Source organism: Aulonocara stuartgranti, assembly GCF_965226115.1.
Source record: "Aulonocara stuartgranti genome assembly, chromosome: 6".
Classification (NCBI taxonomy): Eukaryota; Metazoa; Chordata; class Actinopteri; order Cichliformes; family Cichlidae; genus Aulonocara; species Aulonocara stuartgranti.
The window spans coordinates 30,997,387-31,021,596 of NC_138944.1; the positions used below are offsets into that span (position 1 = coordinate 30,997,387).

General features: G+C 39.1%; 1 protein-coding gene across 2 annotated transcripts in view; it reads right to left on the reverse strand.

The window, feature by feature from the left end:
* LOC309708312 (noelin-2-like) overlaps positions 1-22,623 on the reverse strand; it is a 40,423-nt gene extending 17,800 nt beyond the window's left edge. The window contains exons 1-4 of one of the 2 annotated variants that reach the window (XM_082536243.1): positions 22,319-22,623; positions 21,293-21,595; positions 8,279-8,428; positions 3,681-3,836 (exon numbers count right to left, since the gene is read on the reverse strand). In XM_082536243.1, coding sequence (XP_082392369.1) covers positions 3,681-3,836; positions 8,279-8,428; positions 21,293-21,355 — 369 coding nt within the window. In that variant the 5' untranslated portion in view covers positions 21,356-21,595; positions 22,319-22,623. Of the gene's footprint in view, positions 1-3,680; positions 3,837-8,278; positions 8,429-16,856; positions 17,412-21,292; positions 21,596-22,318 lie in introns of those variants that run through there. The other variant, XM_082536242.1, reaches the window with a different exon arrangement.
* Positions 22,624-24,210: the final 1,587 nt, after the last annotated feature.

The window sequence follows — 24,210 nt, forward strand, 5'->3', positions numbered from 1 at the left end:
AAACTATTCGTCCTGGGACCACAGAATATTAAATGTATATTTCATAAATCCATGATAAGACAAACTAACCAATGAAGGACTGTGAAGTACTGGATCTTTTGTCCTATTTCCTCCAATCACCCCCAACCAGTCACGACAGACGGATCCCAAAGCCTATTAAAAGGGAGTTTTTCCTTCCCCCTGTCGCCAAGCACTTGTTCATTGAGGGTCGCCTTAATGTTGAGGTTTGTCTGTACTTTACAATATTAAATGCTTTGAGGCAACTGTTGTTGTGATTTGGCATTATAAAAATAAAATTGAACTGAATTTATTGAAAAGATTCACCTGTAAATTTGGAATTACTGACATTGACAAGATGAGCAAGCAAATATTTCACAAATATAACCCGAGATATCAAGCTTCTGAATGAACTGGGATGGCAGTCTTTCGATCAGCTATCACCTACTGAATTTAGGTTATACTTCCTGAGGCTACACATACACACATGTGTGTGAATATTTGTCTAAGTTCACCTCTCAGTTGGAGAGCACGGTGGAAAAGCAATTACCTTTCCAATAGTAGATTATCAGTTTTAATCCGAATTAGCACAGGCCTTACCTCATTAGCCATTCAAACAGGACAATAGAAGTGTTTTCATTTGAATTAGTCACTGAACACACAATTAGATCAGTGATCCTAAACTTGACTGAATCAAGTTGATACAACAGTTCACCGCTTAGTTGAGTCAAAAAGGCTTCCTTCAAATTTACACAGCTTTTCTTTCCTTTTCCAGTGTAAATATGCTGTATTAAAAAAGTTTTCTTTAAATAAACACGAATAAAAATGGATAATAACGTTAAATTCTGCAAACTTAAGCTGAGTGCACATAAATGCCCTTGCAGCTGCTTGCCTCATTGTTCGTTGTTCTTTATTTACATTTTGTTATAAAATCTAAATTTAATAAAATCCAAAAGGTCTCCAAGATTAGAATGTAGGTTAATGCCATTCCCTGTGTTTATTCTGCATTTATTCATCTATTAAGTATACCTTTAAGGTACTATGACTGTGAAAGGCTGTATTTCAGTAGAGTAAAAGTAGATGGTCTAAAGATGGCAACAACTGAGGCCACGAGGTGTGCTCAGTTTTCTGGAACTCCGTCCATAACAAAACAAAAAAACCTGATTTATATTTGGCTGCTATCCTCCATCGGGTTGTCTTTTTTTGTCAACAGCTGTGAGCCTCAGAGCGCTCCCGGGAAGTCCTGCTCTGACTATTTGCGATGGATTCTTTGTCTCCCCCACTGTGTCAAAAAGGTGACATTTTGTTTCATTTTCAGGAAGAGGATGCAGAAGCAAGCCGAATTTGTGCTGCGTGCCAAAGTCAAGGTGTTTGCACGAATGTTGTTTTGCAGACGTTACAGCAGAGCTTGACAGTTTGGCCCCGTGATCTAATTTACTGTGCATAATGTGTGCTGTGTGTGACCCCTCAAAATGACTGTCGAATTACAATGTTTACTTTGGATCTGTATCGTTTTTAACTGAGGTTTAAACATTTTCTATTTGACATTTATGTCACCTTTCTTTTAAGCATTTTTTTCCTCCCATGTTGCCTTTTCAAAGCTGGAAGTGAGGTAATTTGATAGAAAGAGCAAATAATTCAAATGTTTGGCTGTAAAAATACTCATTATTTTTAAGTAGAAATCTACTTCTGTGAATAGTAGCACTGACCAACAATTTTTAAGATTGATTGCTATTATATCAGTTTATTACATTTATATACATGGTCCAATTAACTGAAATAGTAATAACTTCCTGTTGAACTTGTTCTCATTGTGTTTTAAGATAAACCTTTAATGTTATTAACTTATGTACATTTGTTAGTTATTGTTGTTTTCATGCTTGTTGTATTAGTTTATCTCTGTTCACTGTAATATAGGGCTGTTATTTGTGTGTGTGAATATGGGGTTGTGCAGTTTTATGACAGCTTTTTCATTATTTTACACTGCATTTGAGAACTGTGTGAATTGAAATTAGCACTGGATCATGTCAGAGCATGGCCGTGTTTGCAAAGCTGCATCTAGACAAGACTTATGGAACAATGTCTATTGGACAGACAAGAACAAAGTCGAGATGTTTGGCCGTATTGCAGTGTGGTATATGAAGAAAACCACAAAAATAATAAATGACAAATGACAATAAATGACACTTGAGGCATCGAGGTGAAAGTTATCTTCAGTTGCAAGTATCTTGGTGTGACCAATAATAAGCTGGACTGGAAGAACCATATGGAGGCGGGGTACAGTAAGAGACAAAGGCTGAGGCCTTTCCACTCCTGCTGTGCAGTGTGGACAATACGATGGTGGCCAGTGCTTTGTTTATGCTTTGGCCTGCTGGGAGGAAGGAGACCGCACAGCAGACAGGAACAGAGAAAACTTATTAAGAAGGCTCTGTGGTCACGTCTGAATTTGAAACAGTTCAGCACTGTTGTGGCAGAGAGAAGAATGCTCTTAAAGCTAACATGACCACGCCATGCCCAGGAGGTTATCACCAGTAGCACCTTCAGTCAGAGCGCTCCAGGAGGTCCTTTAAACCGACCACTTTACAGCAGCTGTTTAATGCACAATAATATGATTTTTGACCACATTTCCATATTTCAAATGTGTTGGCTGTTTTATTTATTACTTTTATCTGTCTATCTAAAGTCACACAAGAAAATAATTACTTTTTCACATCACTTTCCATTCATAAAATCCATTTACATCCGTTTCTGATCAACTTAATATAGATTAAAAAACCTGTAAAAGCAGCAGATTAACAAACCTTAAATGTGGAAAAATGTCAACCATACTTTACCATATAGTTTTTGCCTATCTTTTCCGTGAGATGAAAGTCCCTAAATCACTGCTTAAAGTTACATCCATGTGTAAACAGTGAGCTGGGTTATGCTAGGCTTCCACTTCAGTGTCATTAAGCTGCCAAATGAAGCTGTTTCACAGCTGATTTAACTGTTTAGATCATTCAACTCTCCCTCCTGAGATCCACGGCCTGTCATTCTCTGTAGCTCTTGAAATAATCTTTCACTACCCCTCCCCATGTTTTGTTGTTGGCACAGACGCCTGCCAGTGGCATCATGGCAGAAAGCACCAAGCCTAATGAGATTAGTACTCCTAATTTAGAAAGTGAAATACATTCAGATTTCCCTCAGTAAAACACAATACTTATCCAGGAAGGCAATCTTATCTTCTCTCCTGCAAATTTAAAGTACCAAGGAACAAACTATAAAAGACAAATGCAGAAAAAATGTTCTGTGCTTTTGTGTTTCAATATTATTCTAATCTGGTCATTAATATTAAAATTCAGACTCTTTCCATACAGATTTTTTTTTTTATGACAGCTTGAAGCCTTAATGTGTGCAGTGATGCTGCAGTTTTACTGGCACCTTCAGAAAAAAGGCTGTGCGACACTTTAACACAGCAGACATGAAGCCAGCAAATTGACAGCTTCAAGACAAGTTTTGTCCTCTTGATGAAAGATGCTCGCGTGTCTGAGAGCAGGCAAGAAACTTCAGCTTGGCATGCGTGAAATCAATGTTTTCACACCAAAGGTTATATGTTCCCTGCAGCGACTGTCTGCATTGTATGCGACTTGATGTGTATGTGTGTGTGTGTCTGTTTGTGTGTGTGTTTCTGTGTGTGTGTTTACCTGCAGGCTCCTAGCTGTCAGACTGCGGGGACTGGCCACATAAGTGTGTAACCGTCCATCCACTCCTCTCAGCAGTGGCTCAGAGTCTCGAACATATTGCAGGTCTCTGGATGTCCGCAGGTCAACCACCTCCATGGACTGACTCACGTTCTGGACCTGATGTACACACACACACACACACACACACACACACACACACACACACACGCATATGCATAATGCTGCTGATACCATCAGTGATTACTGTTTGTCCCTTCCATTAATATTTATGATTGGCTTTGGATGCTGTCTGATTACTGGCACCTGTTATTTGTTTCCAAACACCTGTTGTTTGCCTACAAATATGGCTGTGTGGTGATATGATGACAAACAAAGGGCTAGTTCACTGAATTTTTAACCCCCCATGGTAACTAGTATAGCAAAGACAAAAAAAAGTTGTTGCACGCTGGTTTGAGTGTTAATGTTAAACTAACAAAACAAATGCTGTATTTCAATAATCATTTACTTATTATTTTATGTTATTTTTTATATTTTATAATGTATATGTATATAGGGACTTTTATTGTGAAATGAAAGAGCAGGAAGAACCACGTAGTTGCTGTCTGTAGCACAGACAGCAGAAAAGATTCCAGGTCTGAAAAGTGAAACCAATGTGGAATTCGTCTTTTTAATGGCCAACAGAGGGGACACAAAATCCTATGGAAGTCTATGGAAAACATAATGTATAAAAAATTAGATCAATTTTTAAATGTTGATAATTCTATGTTTCAGAAAGAAGTATTATCTGGAGTATGCTCATTAGCTATCGACTTGTAAATGACAATCAATGAGCGTTTGACCCTTCTACCACACAAAATGATCCCTATGAGCAACGCCTGCTTCAGTCAGAGGAGTTATCAGATGATGATGATAAATTGGTCTCTTTAGAGACCCTAAAAACAACAGCAAATAGAATAACAGATCTTTTCTATAGAAGATCATTAACTTGGTTATTTATGTATTTAGCTAATCATTTAAAATAAACATTTTAATGTGCGTTCATAATTTTACAGCTGAGTGTGCTCTCAGTGCTGCTAGTTATCTCTAAAGTGGTTGCTGCATATTAGAGTTCTGAGACTAGCTTACTGTCCCACAGCCTAATACACTGAGTGGAAAGATGTGATAAAGATGTGGAAATTGCTTCAGTTTACTGGCTGATCAAAGTAAAATTATTTTTATTGATTGAATAGATATACTTAAAGTATGCGCTGTGTTCTCATTGCTGCAATTCTACCCGTGTAAAACTAAGTGAATTTAAATCAAGTATAAAACCATTTATACACTTTTTGCATCACAAAATCAATACATGCCCATTTTAATGACAATGCAGCACACAGTCTGAGCTGCTTTAACCTACACCTTGGCTTCTTTCCTGACATTAGTAAGGTTTACAACTACTTATACAAATACTCCATTTTCTACGCAGATAATATATATTGCTCTGAAAACATGCCGTAAGTGAAAGAACCTGCTCCTGACCAGGTTATGTGTTCAATGTAAGTTACCATGGTGAATTAGCTCGGTAAAAAGTGAGCCACTTTCTTGACAGAGTACACTCTGATGTTAAGCCTGCTAGCCCAGTAATCTTACTTTGTAGTACCCACCCCTGGTGATGCAATGCCATCTAGGTCTACACCTTTATGGATCTAGTAGTGACACGGGCCACCAACCAAGACGGAGGAGGCAGCAGGAGGAAGACAAGCTGTCAGAACTGATAGTGATGCCAGTGTTAGCTAACAGCTGCAGATGTTTTCAGACACTGATGTTACAGGTGTTCAGGGATTCATTGGTGATTGTTTTAAATTTTCATTTTCACTGAAGACGAATATCGTAGCTGCTATTAAGTACTTCACAGCTTGCTGTTTTCAACTTGAGACAACACTACCCTGGCAGAATTCACGCACTATGCTAGAGGTTTCTCGTGTGATGTCATGTGCATATTCCTCAAGAGCCATCCACCATGCTGGACATGATACAACTGCCTGTTGTGAAGTGAAAAAATGTGCATTCACCAACTGGTTGCCAAGTGGTTTCTGGACGTTGCTGACAATCTCTAAGAGAAATCAGTTATAAATAGAGGGTTGCAACACAAACCTCTTTCCGATTGCTCTGGTCGTTAGCAGGCTGCCACAGTCACGTGTTGTTTGCATGGAAGATTGAAATTACTTTCAAGCAGTAGTGAAACTGTGAAAAGTGCAATACAAACTGTAAATGGTCGCTTTAATCTAAAAGTTGTGCCACAGTGCTGTTTCCAACACATTTCAAGGGCAGACTTTTTACTCTGAAGACAACTAGTCTCCATTTACAGTTTGTGTCGCACTTTTCACAGTTTTACTACCTCTCAGAAAGTAGCTAGCAAATGTTTGCTAACATGCCAGCAAGGTCCATACAAACTATTGGTGACCACAGCAATCTGCTGGTGATAAAGGCAATCATTAGAAGGTTTTCACCAACAGACCAGAGTATAAACATTTTGCTAGCAACCGGTGGTTCAAAAAGGGTCACTAACCAGTCTCTGGCACTGTGTGAATGGGGCTTTAGTCACCTGACCCTACCTTTGATATATAAGTGGTTAATAGTGATGGGACTCCAAAACCCCAAAGTATACATAATATACTACATAATGTTTATATGCAACAAAGGGACAGAGTTACAATTAAGCTAGCAACTCTGGATGTAAACTTTGCAGCACTGTACAGTGACACAGTGATCCTTGGAGTTAAATTCTACCAACAAAATTAACAGGCTGGGTTTTTTTTGGCAGATTTAACAGATCTCGAATGTTAAAAGATGAAAACAAAAGGATCACCAAAGTTATCCGAGATAACCTCTGGGGTCCGTGAATATCTGCAGCAAGGGTTACAGCAATTCTTCCAAACTGGTCGAGATATTTGAGTCTAAAGCAGTGACCAACAGGCTGGCAGTGCTAAATACAGTCATTCTGTTCATGTGGTTCAAAATTTAAACTGCAAACAGTATGGTGGGCAGTTTTATTGTTCTGTGGTTTTATGTGTTTATTTTATTTAATTGTTCATTTAAATAATTGATTAATTTTATTTACTAATTTAACTGTGTATATGTTTTTAATTTTCTGTATTAAAGGAAGGTGGTGAGAGTTTTTAAAGTTGTAGTAGTAGTAGAATATATTATTATTAGTAGTATTATTAGTATTATTATTATCATCGTCATCATCATTATCATTATTATTATTATTATTATTGTTGTTTCATAAAAGTTGTAGGCACCACATTAAAAAACATTTTTTACACGTAACACGTAACATTTTTAGCTCCTAACTGAAAATAGAAATAGGTAAATAAATAAAAATGGATAAATAAAAGAGTGTGAGGAAAATATGCTTTGTAAATTAAAAGCAGTTCATGCTTCAGGTTTAACATCCCCCATTCACTGCTCAACAATATGATACAAAGACACAGTTTGCAGACCCCCTGTTCCCCTCTCTTAGATCTCATTAGGTCCATTTAAACAGAAGTCCCTCTCCTTTCGTGTCCTGCTCTAAAAAACAACCCCCACTCACGCCCCGTCTCATTAACCAGGCAGAGGGTGTACCACACACTTGAAATCTCTTTTAATGTTGAATGAAAAACAAGTGTTTAAAAAAATCTACTATAAAAATGACCCAGATATTTCCAGATATTCAGGAGTGATATGCAAACAAACAAACAAACAAACCCGCCCACACATCTCCTGTACAACACGTTCTGTGGAGGCCAGACAAGCAAAAAAAATAGAAAAATAAAAAATAAGCGCTCATACCACCGCACACAAACTCACAGCGGGATCTAGGTGTCACTTCCACAGACATGCTGAGCTGATTAAGATTCATAAATACAAAAGACTCTCAACAAGAGCAGAGCGAGGAGAGAAGAGGGAGTTATTTCTGATAGTGTTCATCTACCTTTTTCTCATTTCTCTCTCGTTTTGTGTGAAGCGAGAACAGGATGTAACAGCACCAGTGTAGGACAAAAAGAGTAGTAATCTTTGTGATATTGCCATTGGTGTGCTCCGGTTTACTACAGCGTTGGTGAGAAAACGTGCCGTCGTGTGCGAGGCTGAGAATAGCGAATGCATTCAGAAATGTTTGCTTACTTGATGCCGTTCAATAATTCATCAATTTCTGTCACAAATCACTTTTATTACCCTCTCTTAGGACACAGGCATGAACTGAATAGCCCCGTACACATGTACACACACACAAGCAGTTACACGCTTGTATGGTCGTATGCTGAGCTGCACCCACAACACAGAACAAAGTGTTTCTTTCCCACCCATCTGTCAGCGTTTCTTTGAGTTTAAACTCTTTTGGCATGCTGAATGACTGGCAGTCTACAGAGGATTTGGCTACTGATGTATCAGGAATACATCTGTCAGCGAAGCCCGTGTGTGTCTGTTCATGTGTGTTTCTGCAAGTGTCAAAACAAAGAGACAGTCCAGTGAATATTTTCATTCCAGTACACCGCCTCTGCCCCGTGCCGCATGTCAATGCTGACCACTGAAACGTCAAGGCGCGAGACGAACACTCACAAATGCACACGCACCTGCTCGGTCAGCGAGCGTAGCTGTCGACTCCGAGGGTCTCGTTTACAGAGGTTCCGTGCCGGGGCGACCACCGTGCACATGCACCTGCCGTCGGGATCCGAGGCCGTGCTGTAAACCTGCCAGCCTTCCTCTGAGCCCGGGTACAGCCCCTGCACACAAACACGCCCGGTGTTAATGAAGTCACTGCGGGATAACACATTACCAGACGAGAGGGTGAGCAGAGGAAAGCACAGAAAGCAAAACAGAACAACAAACAAATTCATCACCTATTAGCAGAGCAGATGATGTACACAACAAGCTGGAGTACAACTATTTCCATTACCAAATAAACACCTCACCATTGCTCCTTGGCTTAACTACTTTATGCTTCTGTGACACGCAGGCCATGGGACTGTTTTTGTCAGTAAAAAGACTCTAAAACGTCTGGCTCAGATTAGATTAACCACAATGGAAACCAAGTTAAAATGTGTAAAACTGACATTTAACAATGCACAGGTTTGACATTTGAAACCATCAAATCAAACTGGGAGGGATTAAATGATTTATGGTTAAAATGCCTTTTTGGTCTGCATGCTACAGCCAGGTAGCAGGAAACAAATGTGTAAATGCACTAATGCAGGAAACTTATTGGTAAAACAATGAACATCCAGAGATGGATGGAGCAACATTGACATTCATTTGAAGTTGTTGATGAATGTAGGGTGATGATGTTCAACATTCACGGTCTTGTGAATGTCGAATATCTTTGAGAGACACATTTTGTTCTTCAACTGTGAAAACAGCAAGAAACGAAGAAGAAAAAGAAAGAAAAAAAGCAGAGGTTCAGGTATTGGTGGTTATTTATTTCTGCTTTGTCAGTTTGATTTAAATTTAGCTTAAAAAGGGTTTTTAGAGGAATCTGAAAACCGGATGCTACATTTAGAGATTAAAGCGAAAAGCTTCAGTGCTATGAACTCACTCGTATGCTTTGACATTGCATAATAATAATACAACAAAACAGAAAGCAAATATCAGTGATTAAAATTTAAGTTGATGATTGAAGTTTTTAGAGATTAAGTGGTTGCTCATAGATGTTTGGTTGTGCACTGGTGTGGACTGTTTGCAGGGTAGAAATCATCTTTTGTGCAGATTTGTGGGAGCTCTGGGGAGTCGGTGACTTTCTGCCAGAGAGAACAGCAGTTCCGTCCGTGGAGGCAGAGTGGAAACTCTCCAGTAATGCTGCTAGCTTTCCTGGACACAGACATGTGGGAGGCGTCACAGCTGATTTTAGCAACAAATGAGAAATTCAGAATTGGACATGGATGTCTCTGGTGAAGTCGAGCCCAATGAAAACACAGAAAGCGCACAATCTCCGTTTGACAAACATAAAAAGACGCTGAAATCACGAGATGCATCATGGTGAGATCACGCAGAGATTTACGTGCTGGCTACGACGATAATGACATAAAAGGAAAATATCTGTTCAGCCCTGATGACTGCAGTCTGACCTGAATAAGACTGAGACGCTGAAAAGAAGTGTGTTGGCTGAAAATAAAAAATACATGAAAAACCCTACAAAGGCTACGAAACGGAGATTTAATAGAGACTACATTCTCCTAAAAAATAGAAAAAGAAAAAAGCACAGAGCGGTAACTCCTCTTATCTTTATTTCTACCTTTACACCAAAATATGAGGGGTTTTTTTTCCAAATGATGAATGCACATCTCCCATGATCTGTTTATATGTATGCCTACTTTTATCTTTCAGCACATACTGTAAATGGGAGGTAGGAAATGTATTCATTCTTAAGCGAAGCCGTTATTGAAGCATGTGATTCAAGGTAAAATCATTCATAACACCCTCAACAGTGATCACAGTGACTGAGGGAAAATGTTTTTGATAGATTTGATAAATCCAATTAAGCCTGACTTTCTTTTAGATAATATTCTGGACACCTTGGAAACAGTAGCTAGTACAAATGATTTTGATAACACAAATCAGAGCCTGATCAATATATTGGTTGGGAGTCGGGACTGATAATGAAAATTTAAAAGGTAAGAAATTGAGGTGGAAAAAATATTTTAACCATGTTACGAGTGTTGAGGCTGCATAGTGTGTCCACCAGAGGGCACTCTGCAACTTCCTTGTTGGCAACACGTAATTGGAAGGTAACAAACACAAGGAGCTTTGTCTTATTATCTCAGTGAGGACTCATAAACAGCTGAACACGTCTAAGATTAAATACACAATTACTGATTTTAGGAAAAGCCCTCCTAAACACAAAGCTACTTTTATTAAAGGTCAGATTGTGGAGTGTGTTTAATGTTAATGCCTTTGAATAGTTGTTGATCCGAAGCTTGATTTTAAAGCAAACTGTGAAGCTGTGTGCAAGAAGGGGCCCCAGCGACTCCCATGTTTGAGAAGGCTTTCTTGTTTCCGCACTGATAAAACCACGATGATTTCATTTTATCCTGCTTTTATTGAATCTGTTTTATCCTTTTCTTTGTTGTCGTGGTTTGGATTCTTATCTGTAAATAACACAAACTCACTCAATCAAACTGTTAAGTGGTCTAACAGGCTGACTGGTTAACCACAGCATCCCTGCACACCAGACAGTTCCAGTTTCTTCCTTCTGGTCGAACGCTTCTGTTCCCAAAATGTAAAACAACAAAAGTTAAAAATAGCTTTGCTGTAGCAGCCATTACTCAAATGAACAAATGAGAGTTTTTGCAGTTTTTTCCCTTAGCGGGGGCGACATGAAGCCCAAGGTATTTTTAGTCATTGTTTTATAGTAGTATGTACAATTGTTGTCTGTTCTGCCTGTATTGAGAGCGTGAATATGACGATGGATGACCCACTGCTGCAGAGCAACGCAGCAGGAAACGTGGTGTTCCAAGTTATTAAGAATGAATCTCATCATAAAAATGGCTGAACCGCTAAATGACATTAGCTCATCCAAGGAAAAGCACCTGTGTGTTCATTCACATGGACAACAAAATGCTCATTTTTTCATCTAAAGTGGTTATCGGCTTTCATTACGTTCACAATTCTTATAAAACTATCAGCTGCAAAAATACGTCGACTCCAGTACTGTCCTTAAGTGCCTATTATAGGTCCTCCTGCTGCAATGGAGTGGGCGTTTTTCACTGAGGTTTCAATTTCTACTTAACAGTCAAACGAAAATATTGCTTTTATAGTGCTTTTTTTTTTTTACCCCACTACATTTATCTAACTATAGTTACAAGTTATTTCTCCTGTTACAATTTTTCATAACCGTCCTGGTGAGTAAAGACTATGTCAGGTTTGTGATAAACTGCAGGATTGAACTTTCTTTTGTGTATGAGGAAAATTCTCTTTTTTACATTAAGAAAACATAAAAATTGAATTAGCTAAACAACGCTGTCACAAAGCTAACAGCAGGGAAACAGGAAACACTGTAGTAGTGTGTGGTTTGGCTGTTGTAGAGGTGGGGGAGAGATCAATGCCATTTTGTTGATTCAGTAGTTTCAGGTAAGCTGATAAAAAAGGAGAAAAGCTGTGTTAGCAGATTTTCTTCCCTATGGATATGAACAAGTACTTTTATCTGCTCTGTGGATCACTTAATAAAGCAAATCTGACTGAAATCAAGACTGGCTTCAACAACAGTTAGTAGTACGAGTTGGCTATTAATAGATAGCACCTCAGTAAGCTAATGTGTGAAACAAGCCTGGTACAAACACACACAGATATAAGGTCATGTTCAGCTCTTGTTTAGCCAGTAAGTATAAACGTATTATTTAACCGTACCACGAGATTCCAGCAAGAAATTATAATATGACAGGATTTGTCCTGTTCTTTAATGTTATTAGGACAGGGGTGTCAAACATGAGGCCTGAGGCCTGCTGAAGACTCCAGTCTGGCCCATGGGACAGCACTGTAAAGTGTAAAGGAAAGCATACATTTGGGGATTTTAACGATATTTTTGTAGATTTTAGAGCTTTTCCTACTAATAAAAATGTCCCTCGTGGCCACTGATACACACCAAAGTAAATAAATGACAGAAAGTTATTGGGTTTTTTTTTTAATCTTTGATAGAAAGACATTCTGTCATTTAACAAAAATGTTCAGTTTTATAATTACAGGAGCTAACAGGACTTTTTCTTTCATTTTACACATGTATGTCTTAAAATCTAAGGCCAAAGATTAGTGACGACAGACTTCAGCATCATTTCTTCATCATGAAGAAAAACTGAGACGCATTGTTTCAACTGCACTTCATTTCCTTATATTAAAGTGTTTCAGGGACTAAATGTGTAATAAAATGTCTTTGCACTGACAGAGAGGAGAGCTTCACGAGTTTGGTCCACTCAAAGTGGGCTGCATGTGGTCCACAGTGTAAAATGAGTTTGACATCTCAGCTTTTAGGATCTGATTTTCATTGATTCCTGAGCTTTCTGAGCATTAAGTACTTGTCATGTTTTACTTCTGGTTAATGTTTCATATTTGCTTCTGTCAAGCTTATACATATCCAGTGTGTTCTTTTGTCTATTCTTCATTTCCTGCTTTACTTTGGTAATCCTTTGCCTCTTGTGTTTTACAGTTGCTTTTACTTCCCATCTGTCCTCATCTAGCTGATTGTACAGCTGATATTACTCCCTGCCTTTATTAGCCTTCTGTGTATAACTTGTCCCGCATCCCCTTGGTCTTTTGTTGAGCTGCCTGTAGTCGTACCTTCTCTCTGTGTTCCCATGTTGTTGCCTTGTTTTTGGAATTCTGCTATTTAGTTTCTTGGCTCTCGCTACAGCCTAAATGAACAGCTCGCCTTTTGTTATTGGAACTCTGCCTCCCTGCATCTTGCATTTGGGTCCTCTCACTACACATCTCACAGTTCTAAACAGTCTATGTTTAACCAGGCCCAAGTTCAATAACTAATCAAATCACTGTGGGTCAGTCTGCATGTTCAACATGAAAGGATTCTGGAGCCTGCATTTATGACATCCTTTAAAAAATCACTTCAAAATCAATATTTATTTTAACATGCACCACTTGAATCTACCCATGAGGATCTAAAATCCAGTTATTAATTGAATATTTGATTAAAGTGAAAAAGAAAAAAAGCACAGGCTCAGAAGATTAGTGTTGATAATCCACAATCAGGTGCTCTTCAAAGACGAGGCCAGCGGTCGAATAGAGATTTTAATGTTCAAAAAGAAAAACAACGTTTGTGCTTATTATTAATGGCAGTCCTTGGTATTGATTTGGGGAGTGGGGGACGAAATCAGAGGGGCTTTGGTTTAAGACAAAAAAGTATTAATTCATGAATCAAACAATGGGTTTCAGATCAGAGAGTCTCCATCGTGATACGAAGAACAAACAAAACAGAGATTTAATTGAAAGGGCTTAAGAGGCACACCGTGTGCGAATTCTAGCATTTAACCCTAGAACACTATCGCTGGGTGATTTACACCCGAGAAAATACATTTACATGATTTCTCCCTCCTGCAGCTGTTTGCGTGTCGAGGAGCCTGTGCCTTCACCAGGGAAGTCTCAAATGTCCCAGGAATGGGTGGACCAAAGACCAGCTTTCCAGAGTCATTATTTTGTTTTAGGAGTTCTATTTTTCATTTTGTTAGACATGGCACAATTAAAAGTAAAAGAAGACCACTCTAATTTGTCATGTGTTGTCATATTTTGATATATTTGATTACTTTTCATTGGTTATATTATATCGGGTAAAAATTACCCGGCATTAGTGATCGTGTTACTATTTATAGCGATAGTGTTCTAGGGTTAAGAGGCATTTCAAGTGGCTCCTTTACAACTCTGTTTGTACGCTGTACATTTGCAGCTATTTAAATGTCAGCACTCCTGCTGGTGTAATAGTATGTACGTTTTGCTTTTTGTTATTCAGACAGTAGGAAAATAAAAAAAAAAGTTATTATTTGCCTCACCACAGGGGAATCCTATTTTTAACCTTTTGTAGCCTAAAGAATGGCACAAATCCAACCTGCTGAGGTGATTTTAAAAACTGCAGCACAGAGGAGTGGACAGGCAATTATTAGCACTTGAAAAATACAGTCTAAGCTGTTATATAATCAGACCCTTTTTTTATGTTTTGGGTTATTTGGGACTCATTAGGTTGAGGCGACACCGATTGTTCCCAGAGGGCTGACCATTTGGAAGCAAGTAACAGCAGAGGAAGTTAAAAACCATAAAGACAAAAACACAGAAGACGCTAAATCACGAGCTCATTACTGTGAGGTTTATCCAGGTCTGCAGCTTGACCTACTTAGTGATAACACTTTAGAACAATGTAAAGGAACGGCTGAGTTTGATCTGACACTCACAGCCTGTCGCACTGAGCTGCCCTAAAAACCCTGAAAAAGAATAATGGCAGAGGGGGAGGATGAGAGAAGGAGGCTGCCGAGAGGATGAAGGCACGAGAGGGAAATATGGAGGGGGGACCGTGGTGGCCTGGAGGGAAACATCTGATAAATCTATCAGCTGGGTTCAGAGGGGTAACCTTCACAATGTTCACAATGGAGCTGATGACGCGAGCGTTGAGGTTTAAAAAGAGGAAGATGTGAATGAGCTGAATGTATGAGCATCGGCTGTGCCTCCTGCTCGATGTAATTAAACAGAGGACATATGGCACCTCGGGGCTCATTTCACACGAGGGAAAAATGATAAAAATCTACACAGGCAGCTCGACTGATTGTGATCAGAGCAAATACAGAGAGCGCAGAGCAAACAGAGCCGCATTTCTGCAGTTGACAAATTGTTGATAAGAGGCTGAGGAGACAGGAGGACGTACGCAACTCAGAAAAATGTGTGTAACATCCTATATAAGAGAAAAATCGGAAAGTCTTACTGACACCATGTAGCTTAGAGTGTGTTTACCCAGACTAGCACTGCAATGAATAGACTGTATAGAAGCCTTCTTTTTTAAAAGTCATATGCTCTTATGACATAAGAAAAATATGCATAGTGAGTCAGCAGTAACACATAAACACTGAATGCTCTGACTGAGCATGGCAAAACAGGTTAGCAACAGAAACGCTGCAACATTAATCTCAATATAATAATATTATGTAGCAAAAAGTAAAAGGCCAACAACTGAAATGTGTTGTGGCAACAGGCTAAATGGGTAAATAAATGAATAGAACAGTTTAAAAATGACCAATAAAAACTCAATCAAGCTTAAACTAAATGCTAAAGAGTCAGAGGATAGTGAATAGTTACAACAGCTGCTTAAAACAATAAAGAATCCATTGAAATGCTTCTGTTACTCAGTATGTAAGCTGAACAAAGCACCAATTCATTAGCAGCCCTTATCTTAAGAAACAAAAAGAAAAACCTTTTAATACAATTTATGTTTTAATTACCATGCAGTTTAAAATTAATTCAGCAAAGTTGAAGCACATTTGGAACCTGACAAGTAGTGCTGATTAAAGAGCATTTGAGTTCATTTGATAAGACTCCAGGGAAGCACAATTGGCAAAAAATAAATAAATAAACACTTTGGCGAAAGTGATGTAGCTAACAATTAAATTTATGTGCAATTAAGCTGGATTACAGAGACACAACAGCCAGATTTCAGACATTTCCCATTTAGAAACTGTCTGTCAACTATTGCAGTAGCAACACTGCCCATCTAACATCTCCATCTGCTTCAGCCACGGTCTCTGTGTGTGTGTGTGTGTGTGTGTGTGTGTGTGTGTGGGCACCTGCTTGCATGAGACTACATGCACTTTGCTGAACTTGCAAAGTGCCACCACGCAGCAGATGCGAGGTGCCAGAAAGGTAAATCATGCAAACCCTGAGTGTGCGCACAAACGCACACAAACTGCAATGCACGGACAGGATACGCATACGGGGTGAAGAAACCAGGGTGCGTGCAGTGATCCCCCATGTCTCGGGTTGCCAGGGGGGTTGCTAGGGCAACAAATCACCGGCTGTCCCATTGGGTGAGTCAGCCTTCCCTAGGAGAAATATCACCCCAGTAAGTCTGAGAAAGAGCAATCCTATTACCGGTCTGTGGGTGTAGCAGTGTGTGTGTGTGCAGCAGTGTGTGCATACTGTACATGTGTTCTTTATGACTCATAAAAGCTTATTTATTTATTCATTAGTGCTATTTATTCTTCAGTTGTGCCACCTGCTGTAGTGTATTTTCTAATTGTGCTCTGACTCTGATCTTGTGAGCGCTTTTTTTTCCTCCTCTACCTTCTTTCATGTCTTTTCTGCACCAGTGAACAGATCAAATATCTGCTGCATGCAGGCTAAAATATCCCCGAAGATCTTGATAATTGAATCTGACTTACTTCCCCCGTCATCGTAGATATCTTAGAAGCTGGGGCTTTTTTTCTTCTACAGTGAATAAGCAGACATTTATCTTGGAATAATTACAGATCATGTCACAAAGGAGAGCTTATGTCATTATATTTACTGAAAGTGGATGTTGCTGTGTAGAAAAGAGAAGTATGTAAAGGTGCTGCTGAAAATCACAACTCAAGTGACAACAAAAATGCGTCTCTATCGTTTGATGAAGACGAAGTTCTGGAAGTGCACAGATGCAGCGTGTATGCGTGCGTGTTTAGTCATATGAATATGAATACGTACGCTGACGATCCGTTCATGCGTGCCCTCTGAGGAGATGATGGTTCCATTGAGTCCAACCAGCGACGGTAAGGTCTGGGACATCCAGTTAGTTACCATAGCCATGGTGCTGAGCACCGCTCCAATTTTCAACATGGGAACACTCATCCTGATGCATACACATTCACACACCGCACACACACACACACACTAACAGAAACTCTGGCCGGCTCTCACACACAGTCCAAACTGTTCACAGCAGTCATTCTAACAAGAGCAGCTGCACAGCATGGTGTTACAGGTTGTGCAGTTGCTCTGTAGTGTTTGTTTAAAAAGAAAAGAAGAGAAAAAATCACGAATGTTCCCTCTGAAGTCTAAGACACTGCCACAGGTTAGTAGATAAATCCAGATGCATCCATGCAAAGACGCATCAAGTCCAAACATCCAGCTCAGGCTGCAGGAGGTGCTCCTGGAAACAGCTGGTCTGAACTGTGCGCGTATGTGTGTGTGCGTGTGTGTATGTGTGTGTTTCCTGGACTCCTTCCTTCGTCTGGCAGTGAGGCGTTGTGGCTGAGCCAGCGCTGCTCTCTCATTTATCCGCTAACTCTCTGCCTCTCCCTCCCTCCCGCCTTTCCTCCACCCTCTCTCGCAGACACACTCCTCCATCTCTCTCCCAGACTCTCACCTATTCCTTCCACTTCTTTATCCAAGCGCCACAGTCTCCTCTCAAACCATATTTCATTCAATGAAAAAAAGCACGCCGCAAAAAAAGTGCTAACGAGAAAAAAAAGAATATTCATCTGACACTTATCCCATTCTCTTGCTTTTTTCACCCTTTTATCATTTCCATACCCATTTTCTTCTTCTTTTACCTGACCTTTAATTTTCCCTTTTCATCCTGACTGCAGTCAACACCTTTCTTTTTCCTTTCTGTCCAATGTTGATATTGATTAAATGCAGACGCCTACAGGAATGCACAATGATCTGGACTGACCTCTCCCTTAAGTGTGTGCGTGCGTGTGTGCATTTGTGCTTCATGTAAATCACACACTGATGCAACACTGCCACCACGTGGCCCTCGGTGCCTGCCGACAACCAAACTGTGTAAGAGATTTTACACTGGATTTGATCAAAACTTCAGAGAAAGTACAAGATGTACAGATGCTTTATTTGATCTGGCTCTGCAGCATTTCCATGGCAGCAACAAACTCCAAAAATAAAGTTCAGCCTGTGTGCCACTTCTGTCACTGTGTTTACAACGTTTGCATCCACCTGCTGGGGACTGCAGATTAAAAGGAGTTGGTACAGCACTTATGCACAAAGCCTAACTGTGTCCCAGTTAAATAATATACTTACTGTATACACGATACACTATACTACCTAAGTCTAAGTCTCTATGTGCATTTTGAAGGCTTTTATTCCTGGTACCCACTCTGTCTATCAGCAGCATTTGCAACACTGCTACTCTTCAGACTATTGTTCTGTTATTGATTGTTTTTGCAATGAAGATGAGTTTTTCTAGCTTGATATGTTTTATTTTCCCAGTGGTTTAACTTACAACCACAGTTTGTCTTAATTTTTGTGAAGCGGTGAGCTGTGTTTCTTTAAAAAAATGTTTTCTGGCACTTTTTTAAACCAAATGACTAACTGCCCTAATCACTGGCTTATTTATTTATATGAATGAATAAATGAAAGCCTTGCAGGCCGTAAAAAAATTAAGTGCCATTATTATGCTAACTAGCACAATTAGTAGTTCAAAACAATCCCATTTGTTAGTCTTACGCTGAGCCATGACATTTTGTTTCCCTTCTCTTCCCTGTGATTGGCTGTGCTTCACAAACACAAGGTTTGCACAACAGATTGGGGGAGGGGGGTACATTACATATTAGACCATGTCATGTATCATCTATTTAATAACATCTAAGCCAGGATGCAGAAGCACTGTAAGATTTAGTAGCTTGTAGAAAAACCTTAAACCTAACCTTAAAAAAAGCTGTGTGACTTTGTCATAGAAAAAATATTGAAGGAATTTTCAGCCCACTCTTCTTGACAGAGTTAATTCAGTTCACTGGTTTTATGCACATCTCTTTTAAAGTCCACAAAAGTATTTCAGTCAGGTTGAGCTCTGGACTTTGACTGGACCATTGCAATGCCTTGATTCTTTTCTTTTTCAGCCATTAATTTGTAGATTGGGATCATTGTCCTGTTGAATTTCCCAATTTGGGCCAAGCTTGAGCTGTCAGACAGACAGCTGACTCCAGAATACTTTGTTAACAGAGGAGTTCATGTTTGAACGAGTGACTTGTCCCGTGGCTTCAAAATAAGCTCAAATAATCAGCCCTCCACCAACAAAGCTGACAGCTGGTATGATGGGCTTGTGCTGATAATCTGTGTTTGGTTTTCTCCAAACAGCTTCTTCTCAGAAAGAAGAGGCTTTCTTCTGGTAACCCGTCCAGCCAGGCAATACTTGTTCAGTCATTTTTAAACTGTATACTGTTGTGAACTTTAATATTTAACATGCCAACTGAGGCCTGGAAATCTCTTGAATTTTTTGCAGTTTCTCTGAGTACTGACCTTGAGGTAAATTTCCTAGAAGCGTCCACTCTTGGGAAAACTGGCAACTGCCTTGAATGTTTTCCACTTATGAATATTCTTTGTCAGTGTTGAACGATGGACTTCAAATTGCTTGGAAATGTCCCTATAACCCTTCTCAGATCGATAGGCAGCAACATTTGCGTCTTTGTGTTTCCTCACTGGCAGTGTGTTAACACACACCTGAATGCTCCAGACCAGCAAACTGACGAAACATCTGTTTTTATAGAGGCGCTCGCACCCGCTCATGATCAGTTAATCACGTGTATTTGATCAGCAGCGCCTGGCTACTCTTAATTGTTATGGAAGCAGTAAGTGTTCTGCATTTTGGCTGATGTTTATAATAACCCATATAAAGTCTTTTTTCTTTTATTTAATATAACCTGACATATAAAACCTTAAATGTGAAAGACGCTGTACTTTTTTTTTTTTAAAGCCTGCATATACATCTTTTTTTTTCTTGCAACAGTGGCTTGAGTTGAGTGTTGTTGTGAGCTGCTGCTAAATGAATCCTTTACCCATGAGACACATTTCACTGTATTTTTTTCTGACCGTATTTAGGACAGCACTTAAGTGGCAATTTTTGATGAAGTCTACAAAATACGGTAATGAATGTAAAGCTTAAAAAAAGAACTAAACACAAACTAAGTATACTGTACTGTAAATTCATCGTGTGTATGAAAATGTAATGCAAGGATCAAACACAATATTGGAATAGTGTCAAATAGGCCTCACGCTAATCACCAGTCAAGAGGAGGATCAAAATCATTGAATGATATACATTTTTAGCAATGGACATTTGCAGTTTGTAATTAGTTGAGTCTAATGAAAATAGGATAATACTGACACATCAGGCTGGTGTTTTTGAGCTGTAAAAGGCCACCCGTGATGCTAAACAGACTGCAGTGCACAACTAGCAGCCCTGTAACAACTTCAAGAGCTATAGAAGGACATGGCTCTTCCCCGTCTCCTGCCTCGAGCAATTATGTGTCAACAATTTAACTAACCAACACTAAATATTTTATAGCGCCTTTGTTCTCATCAGGAGTAACATACTCGTTGTTTTTTTCTAGATAAAGAGTCTGCAGAATACACATGGATTATACATAAAATCTCCTTCAGCAAATATTCTAAACATGAATATTTCAATCAGCTGCACTTAAGGTTACACAGTCATGAGGAGGAGGAGGGCAACAACAGAGCCAACATGACAAGTGAGTGGTGTAAAACACCTTCAGGGTGTTTCTGGTCACTGACTCAGGTGGCTGCCTCTCTGCATTTTTACAAACTAATCATCGCCATCTTTTCAGTAGAGTGGAACGACAAAGTTTCTCAGAACAATACAGTACAACAGATCAAAACAAGAAGAAAACTCAAAACTATAATATAATAAAAAAATAACTCAAACAATGAATATAGATGATCATGATTTCTCTGAGCATAAAACTTGGCAAAACAAATCTATAAAAATATAATTTTTGGGAGGTCGATTTTGATCTAAACTCCTTTGTCAGCAATATTTACTTTATCTAATATGTTTTAAGATGTGGATCTATATAAAGCATTTTATTTCTTTCAGTCAATTTATTTCATTTTATTTTAGTCCTGTTTTTGTGACTTATAAATATGTTTCCCTTAAAAAAAAATGCATGCTCTAACTGTTAGCATGTAGGCAATATGGCTAAACTATTTTGGGGATGTCCAGCAAATACCAGGAGATATAAAAGACACAAGGTTGGTTAACAAAATGATAAATCAGAGTACATCAATTCTTTCCAAGAACCACTTTAAAGTTTAGAAACTTTTAAATTTTGACTCATTTGACACAAAGGTTGAATGGATAAGTTGGGGACACGGTGTCTCCTTACCTTACATGAGCTGACAGTGACCAGCAGCAGCAGCAGCAACCACAGGGCTTCAGGTGGACTCATGGCTGTCCTTTTCTCTCCCTCTGGTAATTCCTGGTCTTGACCCAGCTTTGACACGCACCAGACATGAAAGAAAACTTGGTACTGTACACCTTCCTTGCTTAGCCTTGAGGTTATGACTAATTTGACTAGTCTGGAGTGACTGAATGCCCTCAGGCTGTGGAAGAAGAGCACAGTGCTAGTGTTCTTGCTGTGGAGAGCCACTCAGGAGCTGACTGGAGACAGCAACTGTCTTTGAGGAAGCTTAGAGAGGAGGCGTAGGGAAGGAGGAGTTGGTGAAAAGGATGATTATTTGGTGCTTAACACAGCCAGTGAATATACAGTTAATTAGTGAGTGGGTGCACTTGTTAGTAACAGATTGCATGTGAGATTGTACTGCTGATTCTGGTATCATAAACTTACTCCCTGGAACTCAGGAAAACTTTTTCTATTAATTTGGAAAAAGGGGCGTAATTGTACGGAATCTTAGTTTTTAAAAACTCTCAAATTCTCCCAAATTTGGGAGTTTTTAAAAACTCCTAAATGTAATAATAAAAACTGTTCACTGGTAAGGTTGTCAAAATAAAAAAAATCATTACTCAGATAATTTAATAATCGATACTAAAAATTGGTATAATACCAACAGTGCTGTCTTGGCTCCTGCAGTTGATACACGACTTCAGCCCCTCATGACACAGGAATAGTGATTCATCTCATATCGCATGACTATATAAGAGTGATATATAAAAGAGTTTTTTACACTCATAGTTCACAACACTGAACATTTTCTAAAGTTAAGCAAAGCCCTCACTTTCACAAAACTGGAACATTAAACAGTTGCTAATGCTAATCTAGCTGCCGCGCACATTAACGTTAGCCTTTTAACTGCTAGCAGTTTAGCCCTGTGTTAAGCTATGATTAAGGTAGCAGCATGTTAACCCTAGAACACTATCGCTGGGTGATTTACACCCGAGAAAATACATTTACATGATTTCTCCCTCCTGCAGCTGTTTGCGTGTCGAGGAGCCTGTGCCATCACCAGGGAAGTCTCAAATGTCCCAGGAATGGGTGGACCAAAGACCAGCTTTCCAGAGTCATTATTTTGTTTTAGGAGTTTTATTTTTCATTTTGTTAGACATGGCACAGTTAAAAGTAAAAGAAGACCACTCTAATTTGTCATGTGTTGTCATATTTTGATATATTTGATTACTTTTCATTGGTTATATTATATCGGGTAAAAATCACCCGGCATTAGTGATCGTGTTACTATTTATAGCGATAGTGTTCTAGGGTTAAATCAATATTAGATGTGACTGAACAGCATTTTACAGCATAGTATAAAAGATGGACGTTGTACTGTAACTGTCACGTATGCTGGTGTGGTACAGTAACGTCACCCATTGTTTTCTAATAATAAGTCTAATGACTTGTGATTGACAAGTGTTTACCCAATTAGGGTTTGGGTACATACCACAATTTTAAGAAAACAGACTCAATGTTTTATTCAATAAGAACAAAACGGAGTGACTAAACATATAAACCTAGCAGGAAAGTGTTTACAGAGGCCATGACAGAAAGCCTTTTTCCCATAAACATCTATGGGACCCCAGGTCTTTTTCAACCACAGCTATCGCCATCTGGTGGCCTTTAGGCAGAATGCAGCCTTTTAGGCACTGATGTATTGGGTTAATTTTTTCCACCTATAAGTTATGTCCATGTGTTATAATGTCTATGGTTTTGAGCATTAGGTTAAAGGCTAGGCTAGCCCCAGTTAACGAACATGATACAAGTCAAGGCAAGCTTTGTCATGTTGGTAAGTAAAATGTTAGCATATATTCTGGTAATTATTCCCAGTACACACCTCAGATGGCTTAAAACAAATAAGATAAAGAGAAAAAAACTTCCTTTCCTCTGCATTGTTCTCTCTCTGGACACTGACATCTATCTTCAGTACACAAACCGAACAGGAATAAATTACTAACTTGTGCTGGCTGTCTTCCATGTGAACCTGCCACTCTGGCTTTAAACACAATGTAGGTGACTTTCATGTCACACAATCCATATTTCATTGCTGGAAATTAGCTGTTAAATACTCTTGGATGAGCTCGCTGTGTTCACTCGCTTCCCCTCATTAAAGTTTCAGCGTGATTGTAATGCAGATTTCAAGACGGCACAGCAGGCAGAGAGAGAGAGTAACAGGAAAGGCCAACTGAAGAAGACATGGGTGGCGAGAGAGAAATATAGTGCACGCATGCTCGGCCTGTAGTATAAACCCAATAACAAATAGTCATACACCTTACGCACAACCTCATTACTCCAGCTGTGTGTGAAATTAAAGACAAACTTGACTTCATGCCAACCAAACAACAGGGCCCAGCCAGAAATTCATGAATCACTTTTCACTCAAATGTTCTGGTTAAAGAAATTATTATTATTATTACTTATTTTTGTATTTTTATTATTTTCAGTGAAAGCTTTTGAATGCTGCTGATGTAAACCCAGCAGTGGCTTTATTTTCACCTTCGATATTCTGCACTTTGGAAATGATTCAAAATTTAATTGGGTTTTAAATTCATGTTTAGAGATGACATTTCAAGCATGTTAAGGTCACTGCAATCCAGTTAACGATAGGTTTAACATTTTACACATCAGCCTACACAGTGACCTTTCAAAATAAGGGAGTTCAAACATGTGCTCGTTACACTCACAAAATGTAGTTTTACTATACGTCATGAAGAGCTCCATAAGTATCTCAAGTATTTGGAAAATCGGCTCATTTTTCAGGTCTTTTTTTTCCTGCACTTGTGTTACAATCTTCACTCCTCAGAAGCTGTGTGCAGTGAAGATATGAGCAATGTTGTTTTTGTTTTGTTTTATGA